Consider the following 21,622-nt stretch of genomic DNA (forward strand, 5'->3'; position numbering starts at 1 on the left):
AAGTTAATTAGTGTAATTATGTTAATTATTCAGTTGAATGTTTTGATTTGTCGTTGAAGTAATGGCCGTATCTTCGAGTAATTTTGATCAAGGATAGAATTGTGCTATCTGCCATAGGCAATATTTTAAATAAATTGGTGCAGCTATAAAAAAAGAACAAAAACAAAAAAGACACCCTGTATATGTTGATCCCTTCTGTTGCCAAGTTCGAGCGTTTGCTTTTCGACGTGCAGGATTAGTAGAAGAAGCACATGCGCTCTGTCCTAGACACGCGTCAGGCCTTTAGTAGACAGTCTCACGAACTTTGAGGGTAATGGTGGGTGCTTCCTGAGCTAACGTCGACGAAGCACGACCACGATATTGCTTATGACCGTGTGTGAATTCCGCCTAATTTTCGTAGGGAATAAGTCAGCTTAGTTAGAGCGCTTTAGGCGCACAAAGAGCGAGAGCGCGACGTAAACTGCGCTTTGCGAACAGGTTCTGTGCGTTCAGGCTGCGATTCCACTATGCAAGCTTTATGGTTGTGTTGGCGACGTGGCCTCGGAGAATGCACCATTTCGGAAGCCAGGCTAATAAATTCGCTGGCTAGAGGGCTTTGTACGAGTAGCTAAGAGCAGACGACGGCAGCCGAGAGAGTGACTTCCGCTCACGGTGCTTTCTAACGAAACCTCGTACAGGTCCACGAGACGTTCATTGGGTTCACGTTAAAAAACCTCAGTTGGCCTTCTCCCACTACGGCGTGCCTCATAATCATATTGCTACAGAACAGTATTTGCGATGACAAAGAGGCGAGCAGGGTGAAGACGACGACGGCGATTAGAGGCTAGCATGGCCTCTTGGCCAAGTGCGGCATATTGCCTTGTAAATATACTTGAATATAGCTTTTCGTCGGTGTCTTCCTACGTAACATATCTGATGGAGGTGTGGGGTAGTTTTAGATTTAGGTGCGGGGTAGTCTTAGATTTAGCAGGTAAAACCCCAAAATAAAAAAAAAGCATTGTGACTTGGCGTTTGACCTTAGTGAACGTACACGAGATGTAAGCCAGAACGGCCACAGCGATATCAAGAATGCTGAATCCTACTGACCGGAAGTCGATTGTGGAGGTTCTCGTGGTGGCATTGTTTCCTCTGCACGCGAGAACAGAAGACAGCTTGGTTATCAAGTGACTTTCGAGCTCCCAAACAGCAACCTTTTCGACCAACGAAAGTGATAAGAGTATCAAGACACAAAAAGGTAAACGACAAATGCAGCCCATCTACTGTAAGTGCCACTATAATTTGCATTACTACTGTTAAGTACGAGTGCAGACAATGGGTACGGGAAAAATATTGAGCAACTCTAGATTTGTATATTGGATTTCTACAACCGTCTCTCCTCTATTTCAGTGTCGAAGGATGGTACAAATTAATGGCCAAACATACTTCATGAAACTTTTCTTCGAAATCGATGTTCCCACGACGTCATAGTGCGGTTGAATATTTCTTTCTTGAGCTTCTTTGTTTCTTTCTGTTTCCCTATTATAACCGTGGTTGCTTAGTTGCAATGCCGTGGTTGCTTAGTGGCTATGGTGTTGGGCTGCTGAGCGCGAGGTCACGGGATAGAATCCCGGCCACGGCGGCCGCATTTCGATGGGGGCGAAATGCGAAAACACCCGCGTACTAAGATTTAGGTGCACGTTAAAGAACCCCAGGTGGTCGAAATTTCTGGAGTCCTCCACTACGGCGTGCCTCATAATCAGGAAGTGGTTTTGGCACGTGAAACCCCATAATTTTATAACCACCGGCCTGCAGAAAGAGGCTAGAAATGTGTCTCTAAACTAACTGCTTCATGCTTGCAGGTTTAAGTAAGCGCTAAGCTTCAAAGATAAATAGTGCCTCTCCATTGTTTTTCTCTTTGTCACCGTTCTGAAGTTTTAAACCTAAAAGAAAAAGAAAAGAAAGTAAACTGGGCTATGCTCAATCTCCAAAAACTGCTTGCGGGGGATCGCAAACTAAGAAAGTAAAATGGGCTATGCTCAATCTCCAAGAACTACTTGCGGGGGATCGCAAACTAAGGCCTGTGTCAGCCAATCAACTAACGAGAGCCGGCCGCATCCTGGAGAAAAGGAAATGAAGGCTCGCCCATCGTGCACTACAAATCCTTCCTTCCCTTCAGACATACCCGCGTGAAGGGCGATCAGGGGAGGACACTGGGGGATCCGTTTTTCTGTTTCTTTTTCTGATTCGCCGTGAATCAGTAACAACTCGCCCAGCTGTCAATACTTCTGTCACATATTTCTCTTCTGGTTGGCTGACCGAGAAACTACATAACTGTCGCTGTACTGTAGTGAGTTAGTGACAACAGGACAACACACGAAAGACGAAGAAAGGCCACGGGGCAAGCGCAGTCTCCGTCTTTATACGTCGTCTGTCTGTGCAGTTGCTACAAAATGAGGTTATATCAACTCACGCATACTTTAGATCCTACTGAGTTGGTGAGGAGAGAGAGTACACTCGAGCACGAAACGCTGAACGGAGTATAACGGAAAGTAGGTAAAGGCAAGGCGCAGAAGACCAGGACTTAGGAAGGAGAACACAAACGACAAGACGGGCGCCTTGTGTTCTCCTTCCTAAGTCCTGGTCTTCTGCGCCTTGCCTTTACCTACTTCAAGCATGAACCAACTAGCCCAAGCAAGAGTTTTACTTGAGCATATAACGGAAAGAACGGGCACGACACCTTCACCGACGGCTCGGGCCGCTTTGGAGGTAACAGCCAGGTAGATGACCGGGCTGAGGAGAACCACGCCGAGGATGACGATCGTGATGCAGTACACGCACTTCGGCAACTGCCGGTACTGGCGGCTGCGTGCGCATGAAACGTCCATTTACGCGTACCCGCCGCGGTAACTTAGCGCCTATGGTGCTGCGCCGCTAAGCACGAGGTCGCGGGACCCGGACGCGGCGGCCGCATCTCGATGGGGGCGAAATACAAAAACTCCCTTGTCCCGTGCATTGGGGGCACGTTAGAGGTCCCCTAATTGGTGGTCAAAATTAGTGCGGAGTCTCCCACTATGGCTTGCCTCATAATCAAATCGTGGTTTTGGCACGTAACACACCGGAATTACATTCATTTCAGTTACGCGCTTCACTGCCGTACTATTGTACTAGCATAGTACTACATTATCTGTCTTTTTATTTATTACCTATTACCAACTTTTCCTGTAGGAGGCATACAGCAAATTTTCAACTTTTACCAATCGAACCCGAAGAAATACTTTTTAACGTTCCATTTCATTTCACCACTGCCCGATAAGAAAAGAATAATGGAAAATGAAACGGAACGTTACAAAATACGGCCCTGGTATGGCGTGTAAAAGAAAGAATAAAACCGCAGCTCTCTACGCAAATTGCGTTTCCTGTTTCCAGGACATGGAAACGTTCTCGAGATTTGTTATCTTGATTGTGATTGTGATTTGATTGTGATTGTTGTCTGACTAAACAAAATCTCACGTAAATTCAATTGAAATGGAACTGAGTTTTGTAGCCGGTATGTTTTGCTGGCCATCTTGTTGAGGTGTGAGATATGGGCCGGGCTACCGCATTTGAACGAGCTCGAACGTCCTGGTGAGTTCGGTCGACGTCAGCCGCAGAATCACTTGTTAACTGCAAATTTGGCCGACAAGGACCTCCATTGTAGGCACTTGTAGTAAAGGAGACACAGTAAAGGAGACATGCATATGCAAAGGCAAGCATTCATAGTTGCTGATTTTCTGAATCATCACACTGGCTTACTCATAATAAATGAATCACCGCCCCTAAGCACTTAAAAAAAATGAACATGTACTTGTTGTCGCTTCAGACATGACTGTTCCTTCTTTTGCACACAAATCGCATTCAATATTTCTGTTACGTATTTCATGTACTTTTCATTTTTTGTGGATGTATCCACTTTCTGTACCATGGTTACCCTGCGTGCTTGAGTGTTTTGTGCACTGGAAACGGGTCAGGGAAGGGGACTGACACTTAGGCATTCGTGCCTTTTTGTCAGCCTCTTTGACAGAAATTCTTTGTATTTTTTTTCTCTCAAATAAACATTTCAACAATAATTAATTAATTAACAGTAAATAAGGAAAGGAGGTAGCCTGAGTCCGGTGCCAGTTTTTTGATAACAGGTGAGTAAAGCGATTAACAAATCGGACTAGTTGACGGTGCTGTATCTTCAATGCAAGCTGCGTATGACAAAAGGAAGTAAACGTACTTTACTAATTAGAGCTACTGTTATCTATAGGACAAGTATTTAAGATGCATATATCGACAAGAGCAATCGTTTTGTTCCAGGAAGCGGAAGTCATCGTCGCCAGCTAGTGCAGCCAGCGGCCTCTTCTCGCTAAGGTTAGTGAGACCGATAGGGCTCACGTCATTTAGCTTATACTCTTTAGATAACAGGTAACTAACAGCCACCGAAGCAACGAAAAGATAGCATTAATCATAATTCAGGGTACAATGCACAAATTTTGGAAGATGCTGTCAGATACAAGAACAAATAAAATAAAGATAAAACCTGGTATAAAAAACTAATGACACGAGCTCAGGCAGTCGAGTGCGTGCGTTCCCTTGGTACATGACTCATTAAAAAAAATTGGGCTGAACTCATGTCACGATGACTATCGACGGTAATGCATTAAGCAATCAATATAGGGACACAACGTATTCGCCCCGTCGAAACGAGTTATGTGTGAGGCGTTTGCTGCAGCGGGGCTCCTCCTTCGCACTTCCCTAAGAACACTCTGCGCCATCTAGCGCCGCCGCCGCAAAGCCTGCGCGCGGCACCCCGAATGCACGGCGCGCCGGTGCGTGCGAACGCTTAGAAACGAGTGATGCGGCAACCGGGGTTCGATCTCGTGCTTCTTTCTGGACACGCTGCGCCATCTAGTGTCGCTGCCGACAAGTCAGCACGTAGCCTCCGAAACGAAAAGCGCGGCGCGCAAGTGCCTGCGAACGCTTAGAAACGAGTGATGCGGCAACCGGGGTTCGATCTCGTGCTTCTTTCTGGACACGCTGCGCCATCTAGTGTCGCTGCCGACAAGTCAGCACGTAGCCTCCGAAACGAAAAGCGCGGCGCGCAAGTGCCTGCGAACGCTAGGGATTGTTCCCTGCACACAGAGTGACACATACTCAGTGACCCAAGTTAGCGACAGGTTCATTGAAGAGCGACACATACCCAGTGAACTTGTGGTGTAGCCTACTAAGGCGTCGGGTTGCTGTCCGTGGGGAACCCTTATGACGGGGATTCGATTCCACTCAGCAAGGAATAAATTTAAGGGATCTTTTTCACGATTGAAGATCGGCACACACCTATACTGCGACCCATGTCGGCATGAAAGGGGCTTTTGAAGAGTGGCAGATGTATACACGTTGCCACATACTCAGTGACCCACGTTGCTCCGACAGTTGGTTTCGAGCCCTGTTCCCTCAGCACAGCCGCCCGATGCACTACCCATTCGACCAGGAACTACCCAGTGGCAAAGGTGGGCGGGAAAACGGTTAGATACAAACATACATAGATAGAATATATAGATAGATAGCCTCCGAAAAGTGCGTAAAGTACCGCAAGAATGCTAACTCGTTAAAGAATAGAAGCATTCGATGATGGGACACAGAGGGAAATAAACAGACACAACGAAGCGATGTTGTGTTTCGTAGTGTCTGTTTCCTAACCTCTGTGTCTTAACTTCGCATTTTTTTTTACAATAAGCCGTCTAGCAAGCTCGTGGTGACTTACATGTTGAAAGAGACAGATTTTTTGTTTGAACTGCTCGACTCCGGCGATGCGCTGGTGCTGTAAGCGAGCGGAGAAAGAGAGAGAGAGAGAGAGAGAGAGAGAGAGAAGAAAAGAAATGAAATTGCTGAGGTCTACAAGGGGGTACGCAACATAAAAAAAATAATTCTTTCGCCCACGCTTTCTTACACATTTACTGATTTGTTGACGACTGCGTCGTGAGGGCCCTTGGTGCAAATGTTGAATGCAGCGAAATTTAGTCACTGCTTCTTTTACTGGCTCACAGAAAGGCGGTGTAAGTGGCTTTTTGGAGGGCGGTGAAAGTTTTTGCGAAGGAATCCGAAGAGTGACTCCCGCTATTATTACTTTTACGTTTCGGAAATGCTGTTCGACATTATTCGAACTGGATTTGAGGTCGAAACGTGCCACAGTATTCTTTCTTACTTTGTTTTTATCTCGTTATTGCGCGCTGAAAATTCGAAACCATATCGTCGAAACTTGTGGAGCCCTTTTTTACTACCGTGTCAGCTGTAATCCCCCCCGTGTAGCCTTGGGACGTAAACAAAGGATGTAGCACACGTGCTCGCGGATCGTACTGAAACACATGCTAGATAAAGTAAAATGGAAGCTTATTTTCACATGAAAAGTTTTGGCACACAGTAATGGTAGACAGCCAGTTCGTCGTACAGAAATTTTTCGACTCTCTCTTTCAGCGAAACGAAAAAATAAAGAAACACGTTTTGCGTTTTGAGTCATCCGTTGTGCAAGCCAGTGTACCGGGTATAATTGTCATCGCTCGTTTTCCACAAAGGTAAGCAAAGGAGCACATACACATTTCACGGGTATAATATATATTAATTCCCGACTAATGACACGATGACAACGATGAAGGCGGCATGACGACGACATATGGAACGAGAGCGATGACGACGACGGTTGCACGACGAAGACTACCACGAAAATACGACAGTTCATTTGAGCGACATCCGGGACAGCGAAGAGCCGTCTTTGCGAGAGGAGCACCGAGAATGGCTGTTGCGCTAGAAGCGGCGCTTCGACGACCGCACTCCACTTAGTCAAAGATGACTGATTATGTGTCCTTTTTATCGATGATGATTATGACAGTTATGTAATAATCTTGGTATATTCCAAATCATAGCTGTAGTTTATGAACGCTTCATGTGCCAAATATTATCTCCGTATACCTCTTTAATTTAGCTTACTGATGAGAAAAATTTGAAGCGTGCACCTAGAGCGTTGCTCATACACTTTTACATCGCGGCGTTGCACAAGCAAGCAAGCAAGCCCGAGCCTGTTAAACCACAACTTGCAAAAGCTTTTGTGTGGAGATTACGCCTAAGCAATTACGCCTAAGCATAGCCACGAGTTCCATCCCGTTGGAGTCTCATTACGACTCTCCAGCCTCCTCAGGCTCTGTGTTCACCCTCGCGCACATAGGTTCTCGTCCTTTTTGGTATTAAGCCTGACAAGATAAAATAACATATTCTGGACTAACATTAATCAAGACGTATAGGTGGCAGTATATGTCAAGCATTTCACATTCTTGATGTGACCATTGTTCAAGAAAATTTATGCTTTGTATGAGATGCACTGCTGGTATCGCCAACGACAACGAAAAAAGATAAATGTGTAGTACATTTCAAATGGAACCAGATGACGTGGCAATTCAGGATTAAAAGTGAAGGCAACGAACAAGCCCATGTTGAGCCTGTAATTACGTTTTCAGGCAAAAAAAAATTACTCTTTTATCACAACAAACCGAAGAAATGGACTCTGTCTATATGCACGGAGCTGCTGCTGTGAGTACGTACCCGTGCCACATGATCAAGGAAATAGTTTTTCATGTTCGTAAAAGACCAGTTGTCAATAAGAATAGTCTTTAAAGCAACATACTGAACAATCAGTGCAGAGAACTGGACTACGCGCGAAAACGACAACACTTCCCGTCCAGTTGCCTGCGCTGTTTGTTTAGTGTGTCGATGTTCAACCAAGTAGTCCAAATTAGAACTCTTGTGACTTTAAATGATTGTGGTTGAGTCACTATAGAATTTTGTCGGATCTGAGGAGAATAGTAGTACTATAATAGTCTTTCACATATGCATGGACGTGCATTTATACCTGTCCGAGCTGCGCAGACTGGACCTCCTGACCGGTTCGACGCCTTCGACGATGATGTGCTGGTGTCGAACGATCTCGGGAAGCGGGTCGCACACCACGCAACCCGCCTGCACGTTCTTGTTGGCCACCTTGGTCGTTGCGTTGCCTGCTGGGGCGCCGCCGCTGCTGGGTCTGTGGGAATTAACCGCATTGCAGAGAGTGAGCAGTCGAGACGACGGACATCGTAGTTAAAGCCGGTGTATGTGTACCTATACCAGCTCCGATAACGGTATAAGGTGGCCTTCCCGCTGGATACGCAATTCTAAAAAACTGTAGTGCGACTGGCATAACTATCGTTGACGTCTTGAATATAGAATTGTAACTATTGTACCCACTTACTGTACACTTCTCTCCAAATAGGAAGACAACTAGCCTCCAATGTGTACCTAGACCAGCCCCGCCACTTCCACCAAGGGTTTTAAGGAAACAAAAATGATTTAACCAAGATATCACCGAAACAAGGCGGCCAACAAATCGTTGAACTAGCAATTATTATTTGCGTAGACAGGGCTCTTAATCTTCTTAATCCCATACTGTTTATTATCTATAACCTGCCCAATAAGATGTCATCCTGAATGCACATATTTGCATTATATATTATCCCATTAAAAGTTTTGATGAACAGCAGACTCTTCAAGAAGACCTCGACCTAATTAGTGACTGGTGTGACACCTGACTAATGAATTTACAGCAAACTAAATGCAAGGTAATGTCTTTTAGCCGAAAACGTCCTAGTACTAACTTTTCGAATGGCATAAAAAGCAATTATTCCAAGCTTCATCACTTAAATAGCTCGGCTGTCGCCCTTAAGCCAAACCTCTCCTGGACTCTCCATACTACCGCCGTGTGCACCAATGCAGCGAGATCATGCATGGGGTGTTTACGTCGCAACGTTCGGAACTCGCCTTCTCTTGTACATAAGCTAGATTTTCAAACATCCGTCAGCTCACAACTTGAGTTTTCCTCTCCAATCTGGTCCCCGTATTGAAAGAACCTAACTACCACGTTAGAAATAATTCACTATATAGCAGCTCTTTTCATTTCTCGACATTATGACCACCACTCAAGCATAACACGAGTTAAACTTTCCCCTTTCCTGCGGCTGCTAAGTAACCACCGTGACACAACCCTTCTGTCATTGTTTCATGAATACGTGCGTACATTTAACCACCATCTTTTACGCCTGGAAATATCGTCGTACACGTCACGTAAAGTACACAATCACATAAGTTTCACGTGCATCTACGCAAATGCTAAAGAATTTAACTTATCAGAGTTTTCACGTGCCTTCGATGTACTTACGATATAGCTTTTATGCTCTGTTTTCGGCTGGTGTTGCTTCTGGTTTGTTCCCACGGTTTCAATTTTCGCTTATTTAAATCTGCATTCTATGTTATGGTTTATTTTATTGGAAGAACTTGTATTAAGCCCCCTTTCTCAATGCCACATAAAGGGCCCTGTAAATTATCTTTAAATAAAATCTATAAAATAACTGCGAGGAAGCCTAATTGGTCAACGTAACCCTAGCCGCAAAAGATTTCGGAGCAGAACCACCTACACGAAGTTTTTTTACTGCCCATGCATATTTCCTCAAATCAAAACCTCCAGCTACGTATACGACAACTATATGTCTTCTTTAAATTCTAGGCTGACAGTTGAAACAGCGAGAAAACAATTTTTTTCTCGCAGATTTTATGCTCTCAAAACATTTGTGGTCAGCTGGCGCTATATACTTCTATAATTTATAGATTTGTTCCATTATATTGTACTCGGAATAGAACACATTAGTTGCGATGGAAGCGCTTGTCGTGAATATGTTTTTCTTCGTCGTTCGTAGTTTTGTTATTGCGCTTCTATTCCGTCAAGATGAACTATGATCCGTTTCGCAATGACAGTGAGAGCTGAGCTGGTGTTAGCCAATCAGGAATGAACTCGTGCAAATGATCGCGTCTCTTGGATGCATACCACTTCGCACATATGCGCCATTGTATGAGACATTGTAACTATGGCGCCAAAGGATACAGTACTAAGACAAGTGACCAAGAGGACACGTCCAGCGTCCGCCTTGTTCCGGTCCCCACGTGGTGGTGGTGGTGGTGGTGAAAACTTTTAATTGCTGCAATAGAGTTTGGAAGCCACAGAGTGGCCCCGCTACATGGTCGGCGTCCCTAGGCTCAATGCGCGTGGCGTTCTGATTTTGAGCACGAGGGTATGCGGGTTCGAGACGACGCTGCAGCGTCCACAATTCGATGGCGGCGAAATACAAGAACGCTTCTGTAGTTACGTGTGGGCTTTGCGTTAAATAGCCACTGCATACGGTAAACATTAATCGGGAGTTTTCGACTGAGGTGTATTATATATTTCGGTTTCAATGAATGAATGAATGAATGAATGAATGAATGAATGAATGAATGAATGAATCAATCAATCAATCAATCAATCAATCAATCAATCAATCAATCAATCAATCAATCAATCAATCAATCAATCAATCAATCAATCAATCAATCAATCAATCAATCAATTCGGTCCTGCGTCTGTTGGCTATGGCTGCAGTGTCTCAATCTTAAAGGGCCGACAACCGTCCAGAATGTGTCTTGAGATTATTGTGCCTATGGAAAGATTGTGACTCGCAATGATATGAAGAATAATATTTTATTCCTTAAATAATGAATTATATTTCTAAATCGGCACTGAAACCCAGACAAAAATGACGGGGGGCGACAATCTGCGGCGAAACGTGTCATCATGCCCAGGAAATCATGCCCATTTCTAAATAAATGTACGGGCCTCATTTGGTTTTAGATGCTATAGATATATATATACAATGACACAGAAATAGTAATTTCCTATTATTGCACACTATCTGTATTTGTCTGTGTGTTTGTGATCTGCAAACAGTTTTATGGAAAGGTTTCACGGTCAGCGCGCAGGGAGGCGGTGCCATTAACCGACGTCTCACAAGCTTCTCGCAAGTATAAAACCAGCCACTGCACCGCACCAACTGTATCGCTACGAGGGGCCGACACGCCAGCCGACAGCGGGTTTTCGCGACGACCGCACTAGCGGTGCAACCTGCGCCGCAGCCCGCGTCAGTCGACTTTATCTTTTCGTCCATTGGTCGGACACATGGGCAGCGACGGTTGCCTCTGAGATGACTTTGAGTAACAGGAACTAATCTCGAAGGTTATGACGTGAAGGATGTCGTGTTTTATTCTGTCGCCAGCAGGAAATTTCGCAGAATAGAAAAGCGCACGTGACATCTCTACAGTAATAAAAAGTTGTTGCAGCTGTTCTTAGGCCTCAATCTCAGCGTTTGATGCAACAGCTATTGCGCCGCCTAATGTCCATGTGTTTCGAATTGCTTAGTCTCTGTCTCCATCGATATCAGTTATCACTGTTGCCGGCATCTGAACACAGAAAGTAGAAGATACCGCAGATCAAAAAATTATGTTTTAAAAATTTCCCGACATGTTCCCGGACGAACTGTTGAGGGTATAGATACTTCAGATAGTAGGCTTTCCACCGCGCCAAAAAAGAAAAAGAAAGAGATAAGGAATGCTTGAAAATTGGTTGTATGTCTCATTAAGATAAGAACCGAATAGATGGATCGTTTCTCTTGGCATTGCGATACGATCTGCTCAGTCTTGGGAGTGATCGTTGAGTGGAGGGCATGGCCATGTTGATTACACACTTGTGGCAGATTACTGTGATAGTTTATTCGTTTACTCGCATGCAGTACCATGCATGTCCAACCCCATATCCAATGTCCAACCCCATATCATCATATGAATTCCTGTATGAAAACTCTTATATATTCATGTAGACACCATGTGGTCATAATGAATGATGGTACTGATAATGTAGATCTTTCTTTAATAGAGGACGCATTATTTACTGTTGGAGAAACTGCTCGAGAGCCTTTCATAGAATCAAGGGGGGTACCCTTTAGATACGGGCGAAAAAAAAAAAGAACCATCCGTTAATTTTTTACTGAATTGTCAACTCATATCCGTCTGTGCCCCAAGAAATGATGTGATCGTCTCCACTGAATTCCTTATAACAGAGTATTGTCTACAAATCGAGCATACACGCCTGCATGCTCGAGTTTGCGTAAACATTTGCTGGATAACTGTCGAGCAAAATCAGCGCAATATAGCGAACGTGTGAGCCGCAGGAAAACACACTTTGTTTACTCCTGTGTGCCTACTGCTGTTCTAAGAACGTTCGTACCCTTCATGCATGAGACCCCCCCCCCCCCCCCCAACAAAAAAACGAATGAATATAAAAGAAAAGAGAGATAAAAGCTTTTTGCCTTGATTGAGTGCACGTGTTTCGGCGAACTGCGTTCTTCAGTGTTACAGACTTAATTGAGAACCTCTGTCGTAGCAAAATCACAGAGCACGCTCGTTGATTGCGTCGAAGGGACAAGGCGTCCGCGAGTGGAAGACGCGCGTACGATATGCTCCAGCGCTGTGCATGTTCGATTTCACAATCAACCTTGGCCGATAAATGTGCAGCCTATAGGTTTACTACTGATGCTGTTCGGGTCTCTCAGGAGCGCCGCAGAAATTGATTTGCCAGCGAATACAACCAACGCGAGGGACACAATAATGAAATTCTAAGGAAATCGCGCGTCGAAGAACCAAACAAATTAAAGGCCGCAAGAAGCGTATGCTGCGAGAATATTGTTTAAAATATGCGAGGGCTGTGACAGCTCTGGTAACGATCTGCTGTGATTCGGAGTTAGGTACAAAGCTGTGCTTTGATCAACAGGCACGGCAGAGATTTGATTCAAATGGTCGGAAATTTTGCTATCCTTTTCGCAGGCCGCGCAATGAAAAAAGAAGGTGCATAGCGTTACGAAATCTGTTGTTTGCGCAGCCTAATGATAACTGAGAAAACTGCAGAATATATAATCAGTCGAAAATCATACTTATCGATGCAACTGCGTACACATGTAAACACTGGGGCCAAATTCGCAAAGCTTTTTGTTTGTAACTGCTGTTTGCGAATGGCAAGCCGCCTTTGATAATCATATGTTCGGCATCACAATCAGCTCTCGTGTTCTCTTATACGAAAGTTCAATCGTGAGAAATGTTTTGTGAATACGGGCCCGAGTAATTATCTGAGGAATATTTAGAGCATTGTTGAACTGAGTAAGCTCGAATACAGAGCCCAAACTACTTCAGCATTAAAAAAAGACAAATAAGAAAAGTAAGTTTTAAGAAAGTAACCAATAGCAGCAGCAAAAAACAAGAACAGCAAGGATACTGGAGCGCACTAGGTTCTCCTGCTTGCTTATATAAAACAGCAGTTAAAGACCAAAGAGTACACGTGTACTGAACTTTTCAGTGTCCAGTATTTTTGGCGGTGGAACTTAATTCGATGGTCTGCCTTTTGGCATTGGCGCAAAACGATGGACTGTTGACCCAGAAGGCTGTCTGTCGAAGTGCGGTGCTCCTCTTTCACAATAAACCCCGGGCTGATTCTGTGACGTCGAACTCGACGTCATTGCTGAGAGTATGTGCTGAAAGGCGTTGTGCGAAAGCTCTGCCAGTGCGGGCGGGCGCCTAGTATGCCAGCTGAAGTATTAGTGTAAACAGTACAATATGAGAGGCTACCCCGTCAAGCCGCTACTGTAGCAGCCGTTCTGCTGACCGCTTTATTGTTTGCGCCTGAAATCATGCACGAACGACACCCGACTGTCTCCCCGACAGGCAGCGAGCCGCGCACTTCTACCAACAACATGCCTTACAGTCCTCCGTGCGCAGCTGTTATTGCCTGTGTGGAGCGCATTTTAACTCTTCGTGAAACACGCAAATCCAACTGCGCAACGCTCTGCCAAGCCGCATCCTTCTTTAAACGACAGCGCGTCACTGACAGCAGCGAGAAAAAGTGCGAAGGAGTGGCTGTGCACTGTGGAGACTGCGAACACGGGACGCCATAACGTTCCCGTCCCGGCGAGCCTCAGAGCTGTTTATCTGTTCTTTTGCCTAAACTAGAACGAGTACGTGCTGCTGTATCCAAGGGGTATACTGCGCACACGTGTCGTTACACTCCCCGTGTACCTGCCGCGCTGGCTATGGCGTTGCGCTGCTGAGCACGAGGTCGCGGCTTCAGTTCGCAGCATTTCGATGGAGGCGAAATGCAAGAACGCTCGTGTACTTAGATTTGGATGCCTTTTGAAGGACTTCAGGTGGTCATCAAAATTAATCCGGAGTTCCCCGTTACGGCGTGCCTCATAATGACATTATGGTTTAGGCATGCAACACACTATGGAGCTTAATTAATTTTTGACTCTGCATAGACCTCTCCATAGCGTGGCGGGGCGCGCTTTTATAACAGGGACAGAGTGAGGCACAGAAACAAACGGGAGCGCTTCTAACTTTTTCGTTTATTTCTGTGCGTTACTCTGTCCCTGCCTTAAAAACGCATTCCGCCACAGTATACTGTTCCAACTTGCCCAAGAAACAGTGCTCTCTCCCCACCGCTCTTCGGCCGACAAGAATCAAGCATCGCATTGGTCCTCGTGACATCGGTGTGTAGCCGCCTGGACTGGTGCGCGTTTCGGCACAGCTTGTGAACGGCGTAGTGCGTAAAATATAAGCAAACGACACACTTGTCCCCAGTGTTGCACATAAATATTGAACGAGACTACACATTGCGAAAATTGAAAATAGAGACAGTTCTACACATCGCATTTAATAGACCATTTAATTATAAACGCTTCACGATAACTTCGCTGTGCCAACATGCGCGTTGGTTCTGCATAATTTCGCTTTCTTTTTGCATCTAGGGACATGCCGCAGAGCGAGGCAACAAATAAAAGGTGGTTTGTCCCGACACATGTCTGACGTCGAATGTAGTGCCGCGCAGCCGCGGTGGCTAAGGAAAAGTGCACTACGGCGGACTCTCAGATGATCACCTGTATTCTTCATTGCAGCGACTCAGCGTCGTTTTGCTGCCAAGAACGACGCCGATGATTCGATTTTCGGCCGCGTTGGCCGCTTTGCGATGGGGCCTCGAATTCGAAAGCTCTCTTGTCCTGTGCTATGAGTGCACGTCTATCTATATACAGGATGACCATTTTCAAGTTTTATGGAGCTTTAAATATCGCCTGTGGCACACAGCATACTTGTTGTTCTTGAGGTGGATTTTTCGAAGAGGCGCACCTGAATAGCACAAGAAATCGTAACACATATCTAACGAATTAACAAAAATGTACTAATTACATTCTTGATTAACTTATTTATGGTACATATTGCAAGTTACGAACTGTAGCCGGTGAACTTGCAAGACGTATCCACCTGAATTTCCATGATGACACCAGTTTCGAGATACTATTTCCCGATGTGTGGAACAGAATACACGGGCGTTCCAGTTAATTTTGTTCTTCAGGGAACAGAAGAGTGTTTTGTTAAAGAAGTAAGCAGTAGAAGTGCAGTTTTAGGGCAAGTTGGATGGCGAATATCTCTAAACTGGCGTCATTCTGGAAATTCATACCAGGAGGATTCGCCTTGCAAGCTCACCGGCTACAATAAATTTGTATATTTGCTCTAAAGTGATTAATTCAAAAGATATTAGTAGAGTTTGTTAATTAGATGAATATACTTCTCGATTTATTGTTCAAGTAATGTCCTCCTCTCTGAGTAACACAGCTAGAGGACTAAAATTATGTTATCCATAAGACTTAAAAATGATCACCCTGTATAGAAAAGATGTCGTGGGAAGTGCAGTAGAACGAGAAGTTGGGCGAGTTGAGGCGCATTTATTTTCTTGTAGATTTTAGCCGCGCAATCCTTTCCTTTGTGCCCTCGTCGATTGTGCGTGCTGAAATCTAACGAAAACGAAAATCTCATATGGTCAAGTGAGAACACATATGAAACACGTTTGCTTACGAGATTGTAAGATATATTGTCATATCATATTTTTTATAGCGATCATGATCACCATAATAATCATGCTTATTGTTCCCACTGCTGGACAAAGACATCTCCAAAAGATCTCCAATTACCTCTGTTTTACACCAGCTGATTACCGTGCTATGCGCTTCCTAATTTCCTAGTTTCATCGCACCACCTAGTCCTCTGCCATCCTCGACTGCGCCACTCTTAACATTGAGCTCAGTTTGTATCTTTATTGGCCATATACGTTAGACAAGCTTACGGTGGCCACAACCAAGCCAAAGCCTTCTAGTACGGTATCTCTCGTAGCTCCTAATTGGCTGATGTCAGCTGTGTAGCTTCCACTTAAATTTGACTTTCTTGTTGAATCTAGCATAATTGGTGTTGTACCAACTACGTGGCCTTGAAAAAGCGCCTGGAGTTTCCTTGGATGTTCTCCAAAAGTTAGAAAAAACACGAGACCTTCGCTGCTGTCACGTGACTATCACGGCGGTTGCACGCCTGTCAGCGAGATCTATACGACGCAGCCTGCGCATAAGATACACATTAGAAACATAATACGACCATGTCGTGAGGGTCATAATGACCTTATGCTTCATGGTTGTCCCGCTCGCTGAGTTGTCGAGGACCTGAAGCCAAAATTATAAAGCTTCTCTGTCGTAAGCGCTCTTTGCCCTTGGCTGGTCACTTTCGCTAATAATAGTGTCGCAGTGCAGAACAGGACGTGCAGACAGGAGACGATGACGAAGAAGTGTTGTTGTTACTGGGACGCTTCGGCCGCCACGTTCTAGTGTCAGCTGGTGCCCTCAGCATTCGCCTTGCATTAACAACATTCGGGCTTGTCTCCGCCTCGCAACAATTAATATATATTGTCCAGTGTCAGGATTGGCTGGAATCTATTCTTACAAACAACTCTATTGTAAGATTACAACGAAGGCGTCAAATAAAACAACGGACGAAGAAAGGAGACACGAGACAACCACGTAGGCGCCTATGTGGTTGCCTCGTGTCTCCTTTCTTCGTCCGTTGTTTTATTTGGCGCCTTCGTTGCAATCATGCATAACCAACTTGCCCACCAGCACGTGCTATTGTAAGAGCTTTCTGTGAATACGGGCCCTGATGTGTCTGACGAATGTGAAAGGGTAACAGTCGTAGTACACCGCGGGTGCCCTCCACGTTTCCTTTCACTAAGGTAGGAGTTAATTAAGAACAACATTCTAATGATCAGGAGAAAACTTAAGTGGATAGGAAGAAACAGGGCGGTGAAAGGTTGAAGATTCAGGTGGCAGAGTGGCTCTAGGCTACATTTGACACGCTGATGAAAACCAGTACAACATTCGAAGGAGCCCGGGAAACATTTTAAACGAAGCTTTGCTGGAAGACACGCGTGCGAAAAGAAGATAGTGCCAGAGAAATGGTAACGCAATACGGTAGCTATGGACGGAAAGGCTTGAGTGCCTGAAGTCTCGCCAAGGACCCTTATCGGCCTTTTTACAGGACGCACTTGCGAAAGACCAGTGGGCACGGTCCAACGGAAGGCATCGGCCGAAAACAGCGTTCAAAAGGCGAACGAGAGAGTGAGCTGACAAATACGCAATAAATAAATTGTAAAAAAGTGTAGGAGCACGTTGTCCTTGCCTCGCCTCACGAACACATGGACAAGCCCCTTGAAAGGGCTGCAACGTGAAAGCCTCGAGTGTTGAGTCTCGGGAGAAGTGTCGCAGCCTCGCGCTGCAACGTTTCCAAGAAGAGATCGCTGTGGAAGGTGGAAGCGGCAACGGGGGGGGGGGGGGGGGGGGAGGAAGCTGCAGGTAGGGCGGGGCTGCTCGAAAGGGGGCATCATCGCTTGCCGAGTGTCCCGGTAAAGAAGATTTGTCTTCCCATGGGCGTTTCGAAACTCCGTACGGCGGCTGAAAGCACGTCTCCGCCAGCGACGCCGGCGCGGCTTTTCTATCATATGATGTTGAGATCGACTTTTCCCTTGTGTGCTTGAGATGTCATGTTAACCATCTTGTTGGTTGAGCTCTGGCTTTGTGCACGGTGCACGCGTGCTCTCAAAAATACAAATAGTATAAGCGCTGAGGGAGGCGATGGGATTTGATGATACGAAGAGAAGAGCGTCAAAAAACATTGAAGAAAGAGGACGGGGATACTGGAAGAAACATAACAACTGGCTGCAGGAAGCTTGTTCGAGATTTCATTGAAAGGCAATCGATTCTTTCCTTTCTGGAACTGCGCCGCCAAATAGGATTTGTTCAGGGCAAACGGAACAAAGCACAGTTCGTGTCGGCATAACAAGGGTCGCCCACAGAGACGTTCACGTGCGTTGGCGACACGTGTCCTACGCGCATATCTGTGTTATACGTACTCACGGGGCGATGTTCTTGAGCAAACATTTTCAGGGCATTTTCGAGTTCTGGCATTTTGTGCGCACTTTTGCTCCGGAATGGGATTACCTGTTCCAAAATTGAAGATTAGCTTATACGGAAGCGGCGCCCTTTGTAAGCCCAGAGTGACACGGTGATGTTTACCAGCGAGAAAACCTTGTTGTGCAAGATTCTTATGAGTAACACGCACTTTGTAACATATACGCGTCACACATATGTAACACCTAATCGTCATTGCCATCTGTTCGGTCGTCCTTTGCCATCTTTTGCATGGTGCCCGCAGCCCAAAAGTAAAGAAAATGAAGCCACTTGTTGACGCTTGTTAAACGTCGATATTAGCATCGTGATTTAGAGACTGACCCTCAAAGTTAGGTATCAAGGAAACAGGAAACATATGCGGTCCTCACGCACTGTGGGAATCGGTGTAAGCGAAGCTTTTGATGCTGTTTGCCTTCATTGACGATAACTAATGTTCTCCTTGTCGCTTCTGGTCGTGGTGCTCACCAAGCTCCTTGTCTTCCATGGCCGCCACGCCTTGTTGCGTTTCTCGCTTCTGGTCGCAGTGCTCCCGACGCTCGTCGCCTTTCATGGCCACCACGCTTCGTTGGCTTGGCTCACGTCTTCGAGCCAGCGTACATTCGCGGTCTGCACCAAGTTTCGCTGCGTAGCGAATACGCTTCTGTTCCGCGCGACGCTTCTTTCGGGCCTGGCTGTCCTCGACGCTGAGTGCACGCTTTGGAGCCACTTTGCTGGCGCGTGTTGGCGTGCTCCTGCTGCATACGTGGCCAGCACGCTGTTGAGACGCCAGTTCCGAGCGCTCTTTTCAGGCTATGGACGATTGTAATGTTTACACTATTACAGCCCAGAACGCGACCTCCACAGCCCAGCGCCTGCATTTTTGTTGCATAGGAAAGCAAGCACAGCACGTGCGACACTCACAAACTGGGAACGCTGCTGCGGAGGTGAGCGCCATCTAGGGGTGCTGCAAGAAACCCAGTGGCGCATGCGAGCAAGACCATAACAGCCTGATCAGCGCCCGGAAAGTTGGGAGAGGAGGAAAAGAAAGGTTCATTTTAAAAAAGATGTATTTCATATTGTCAGGTAGACGGACAAAAAAGTGAGGCTTAGGCTTGTCTGGTCGCTCAGGTCCGGTGATGGCGCGTGGTTCAGTTGCTCTAATACTTCGTATTCTATGCGCAGCTTGATATCTATTTCTAAGGCGCGATGGTATTCATCAGTTTGAGTTGACAGAGAGCTGAGGTTTTACGTTTGGTTTCTTGCGATTGCATAGCTCACCAGTTCCACGGGAATAGGACAAATCGCAGATATTTCTTAAGCGCACCAAATGTTGCAAGTTGTGAGTTGCGCTAGCTGTTCAATGTTCATCACTGAATAATTTAGTAAGCGTAACAGCTGAGGAACGCAAAAAATAAAGATTTGTTCTTTCTTTCGTTGAGTCTTCCGTATCTTATTTGCGTCAGCTGGCGCAATTAATAAATTTCTCAACAACCTATATTTTTATAGGTTTAAGCTTGCAGTAAGATGTCAACAAGCTCATTCTGGAGGAGCACATACATGTTGGTGCTGATTTAGAAATAACGCGGTTGAATACAAGAAAGAACAACAACACTTACAACCCCCGATTACAGTTTGGAAAAGGGCTCAACAGAAACTGAAAAGGTTAGCTCATGTATCACAATATGCGAACCTCTGTCAAACAGTCTCTAAACCACACAACGGGGAACCACGGACATCACAATATGCAAACTTTCAGGACATAGCCAAAAGAACATGACTTTTCTGAGAACGACCTGTGGTAAGGTACAACTAATCGCAATAAACTCGTCGACGCTGAACTAATTTATAATTTCGCCTGACAGCCTATTCCCCGATTTCATATCTTACGGTAAAAGGAAGAGGGTTGCAAGTATTGCATTTCGAAAAGGAAAGACGTGTTTCTCGTGATGCACCGAATGCAATGATGCTCTCAAAATAAATAAATAAATAAATAAATAAATAAATAAATAAATAAATAAATAAATAAATAAGCAAAGGGTAAATGCACGAAGCTTTTCGTTCGTAAGGTTTTTTTAGCCATTGGACGACCGCCTTCGCTCATAATATGTCCAGAGTCAGGACTGGCTGGAATTTATTTTACGAGCAATTATAGTGTGAGATACTTCTGTGAATACGAATCCATGAAGGCGCACACTTACGTTGATGTCTTGGCTCCTTGCATCACGATTTCTTCGGAATATCTGTTAAAAGAAAGGGGGGGGGAGCATTCTGACATCTCAGACTGCAGGTGCAGCTGTTGTAAGCACAAGTGTGGTCCAATATGCGACACTTTGTCGCATGCGACGTTAGGAACTTTGCGTCGGGGAGAGGCTATAGGCGGCAACGCCGTTCTATTCACCCAGCAAATGACGTCTGTTCATGCCTTGACAGATTCTGTAATCAAATGAGGCCCTATGTGTACATGATGACACCAGGACTACATCGCAGTCGTCTACTGGGCAAAGAAGGAAGTTGATTCACGTTTAAGGTTGGTTTATTTATTTATTCATTGAGGTGAATGGCTCCGGACGAAGGCTCTGGTATACTGTCCATGGTGATAACAAATACATCGAATTCAAATTTTTTCACATATAGAACTGAAAAACTGCCAAAAATAAAAAATAAATTAAAGACAACAGCTCTTATTTTTGAAAGGCACTTCGTTAAGAGCAGTTCACATGAGAAGTTCACGTGTAAAGCCTAATGAACATCGTGCCTCTGTCCATTAGGCTTTAGGCATGTGCTTGTTTTTAAGCCTGCTGCTCTATATGTATATTCCATAGCGTATTGCATGTCCGCCTTTCCCAATGTTCTGCTCCCTCGTTGTGTTTCGAGGCATCCAGAGGACAACCATCTATTCCTGATGCAGTGACATACACGGACGGACGCAAAATACGTGGTCGAAGAATGTTGCTCGCGCTTGCTCTGCATCGCCGTTGACCGTGCCACTTTCGTGTCGCTTGATTATTTTGATAAATCACGCCTTGATCTGAACGTGTGCTTGCACTGGTATAGCTTGAACAGGTAAGATGAACGGTAGCGGGAATTTTCAAGAGCCGTGACAAAGAACGGGCCGTCACTTTAACGTGACAGCGCGTATTCTTTCTGCTGTCAGTGGATGCGCTATGTTTGACTGAGATGTTAACGCAAATGTGCCTTAAAGGCTGGAATAAATTAAATTAAATATCGGGTTTTACGCGCCAAAACCACGATCGGATTATGGGGCGCGCCGTAGTGGGGGACTCGGAAATAATTTCAACCGCCTGGGGTTCTTTAACGAGCACCTAAATCTAAGTACACGGGTGTTTTCGCATTTCGCGCACATCGAAACGCGG

General features: G+C 45.4%; 1 protein-coding gene across 1 annotated transcript in view; it reads right to left on the reverse strand.

The window, feature by feature from the left end:
- The window catches only part of LOC126536052 (uncharacterized), a 28,878-nt gene that overhangs the window by 3,597 nt on the left and 3,659 nt on the right, over nucleotides 1-21,622 (reverse strand). The window contains exons 4-8 of the mRNA XM_072287504.1: nucleotides 20,447-20,488; nucleotides 7,898-8,068; nucleotides 5,762-5,818; nucleotides 2,717-2,841; nucleotides 1,087-1,128 (exon numbers count right to left, since the gene is read on the reverse strand). Of these exons, the coding sequence (XP_072143605.1) occupies nucleotides 1,087-1,128; nucleotides 2,717-2,841; nucleotides 5,762-5,818; nucleotides 7,898-8,068; nucleotides 20,447-20,488 (437 nt within the window). The remainder of the gene's footprint in view (nucleotides 1-1,086; nucleotides 1,129-2,716; nucleotides 2,842-5,761; nucleotides 5,819-7,897; nucleotides 8,069-20,446; nucleotides 20,489-21,622) is intronic.

Source organism: Dermacentor andersoni, chromosome 4 (assembly GCF_023375885.2).
Source record: "Dermacentor andersoni chromosome 4, qqDerAnde1_hic_scaffold, whole genome shotgun sequence".
Lineage (NCBI taxonomy): Eukaryota > Metazoa > Arthropoda > Arachnida > Ixodida > Ixodidae > Dermacentor > Dermacentor andersoni.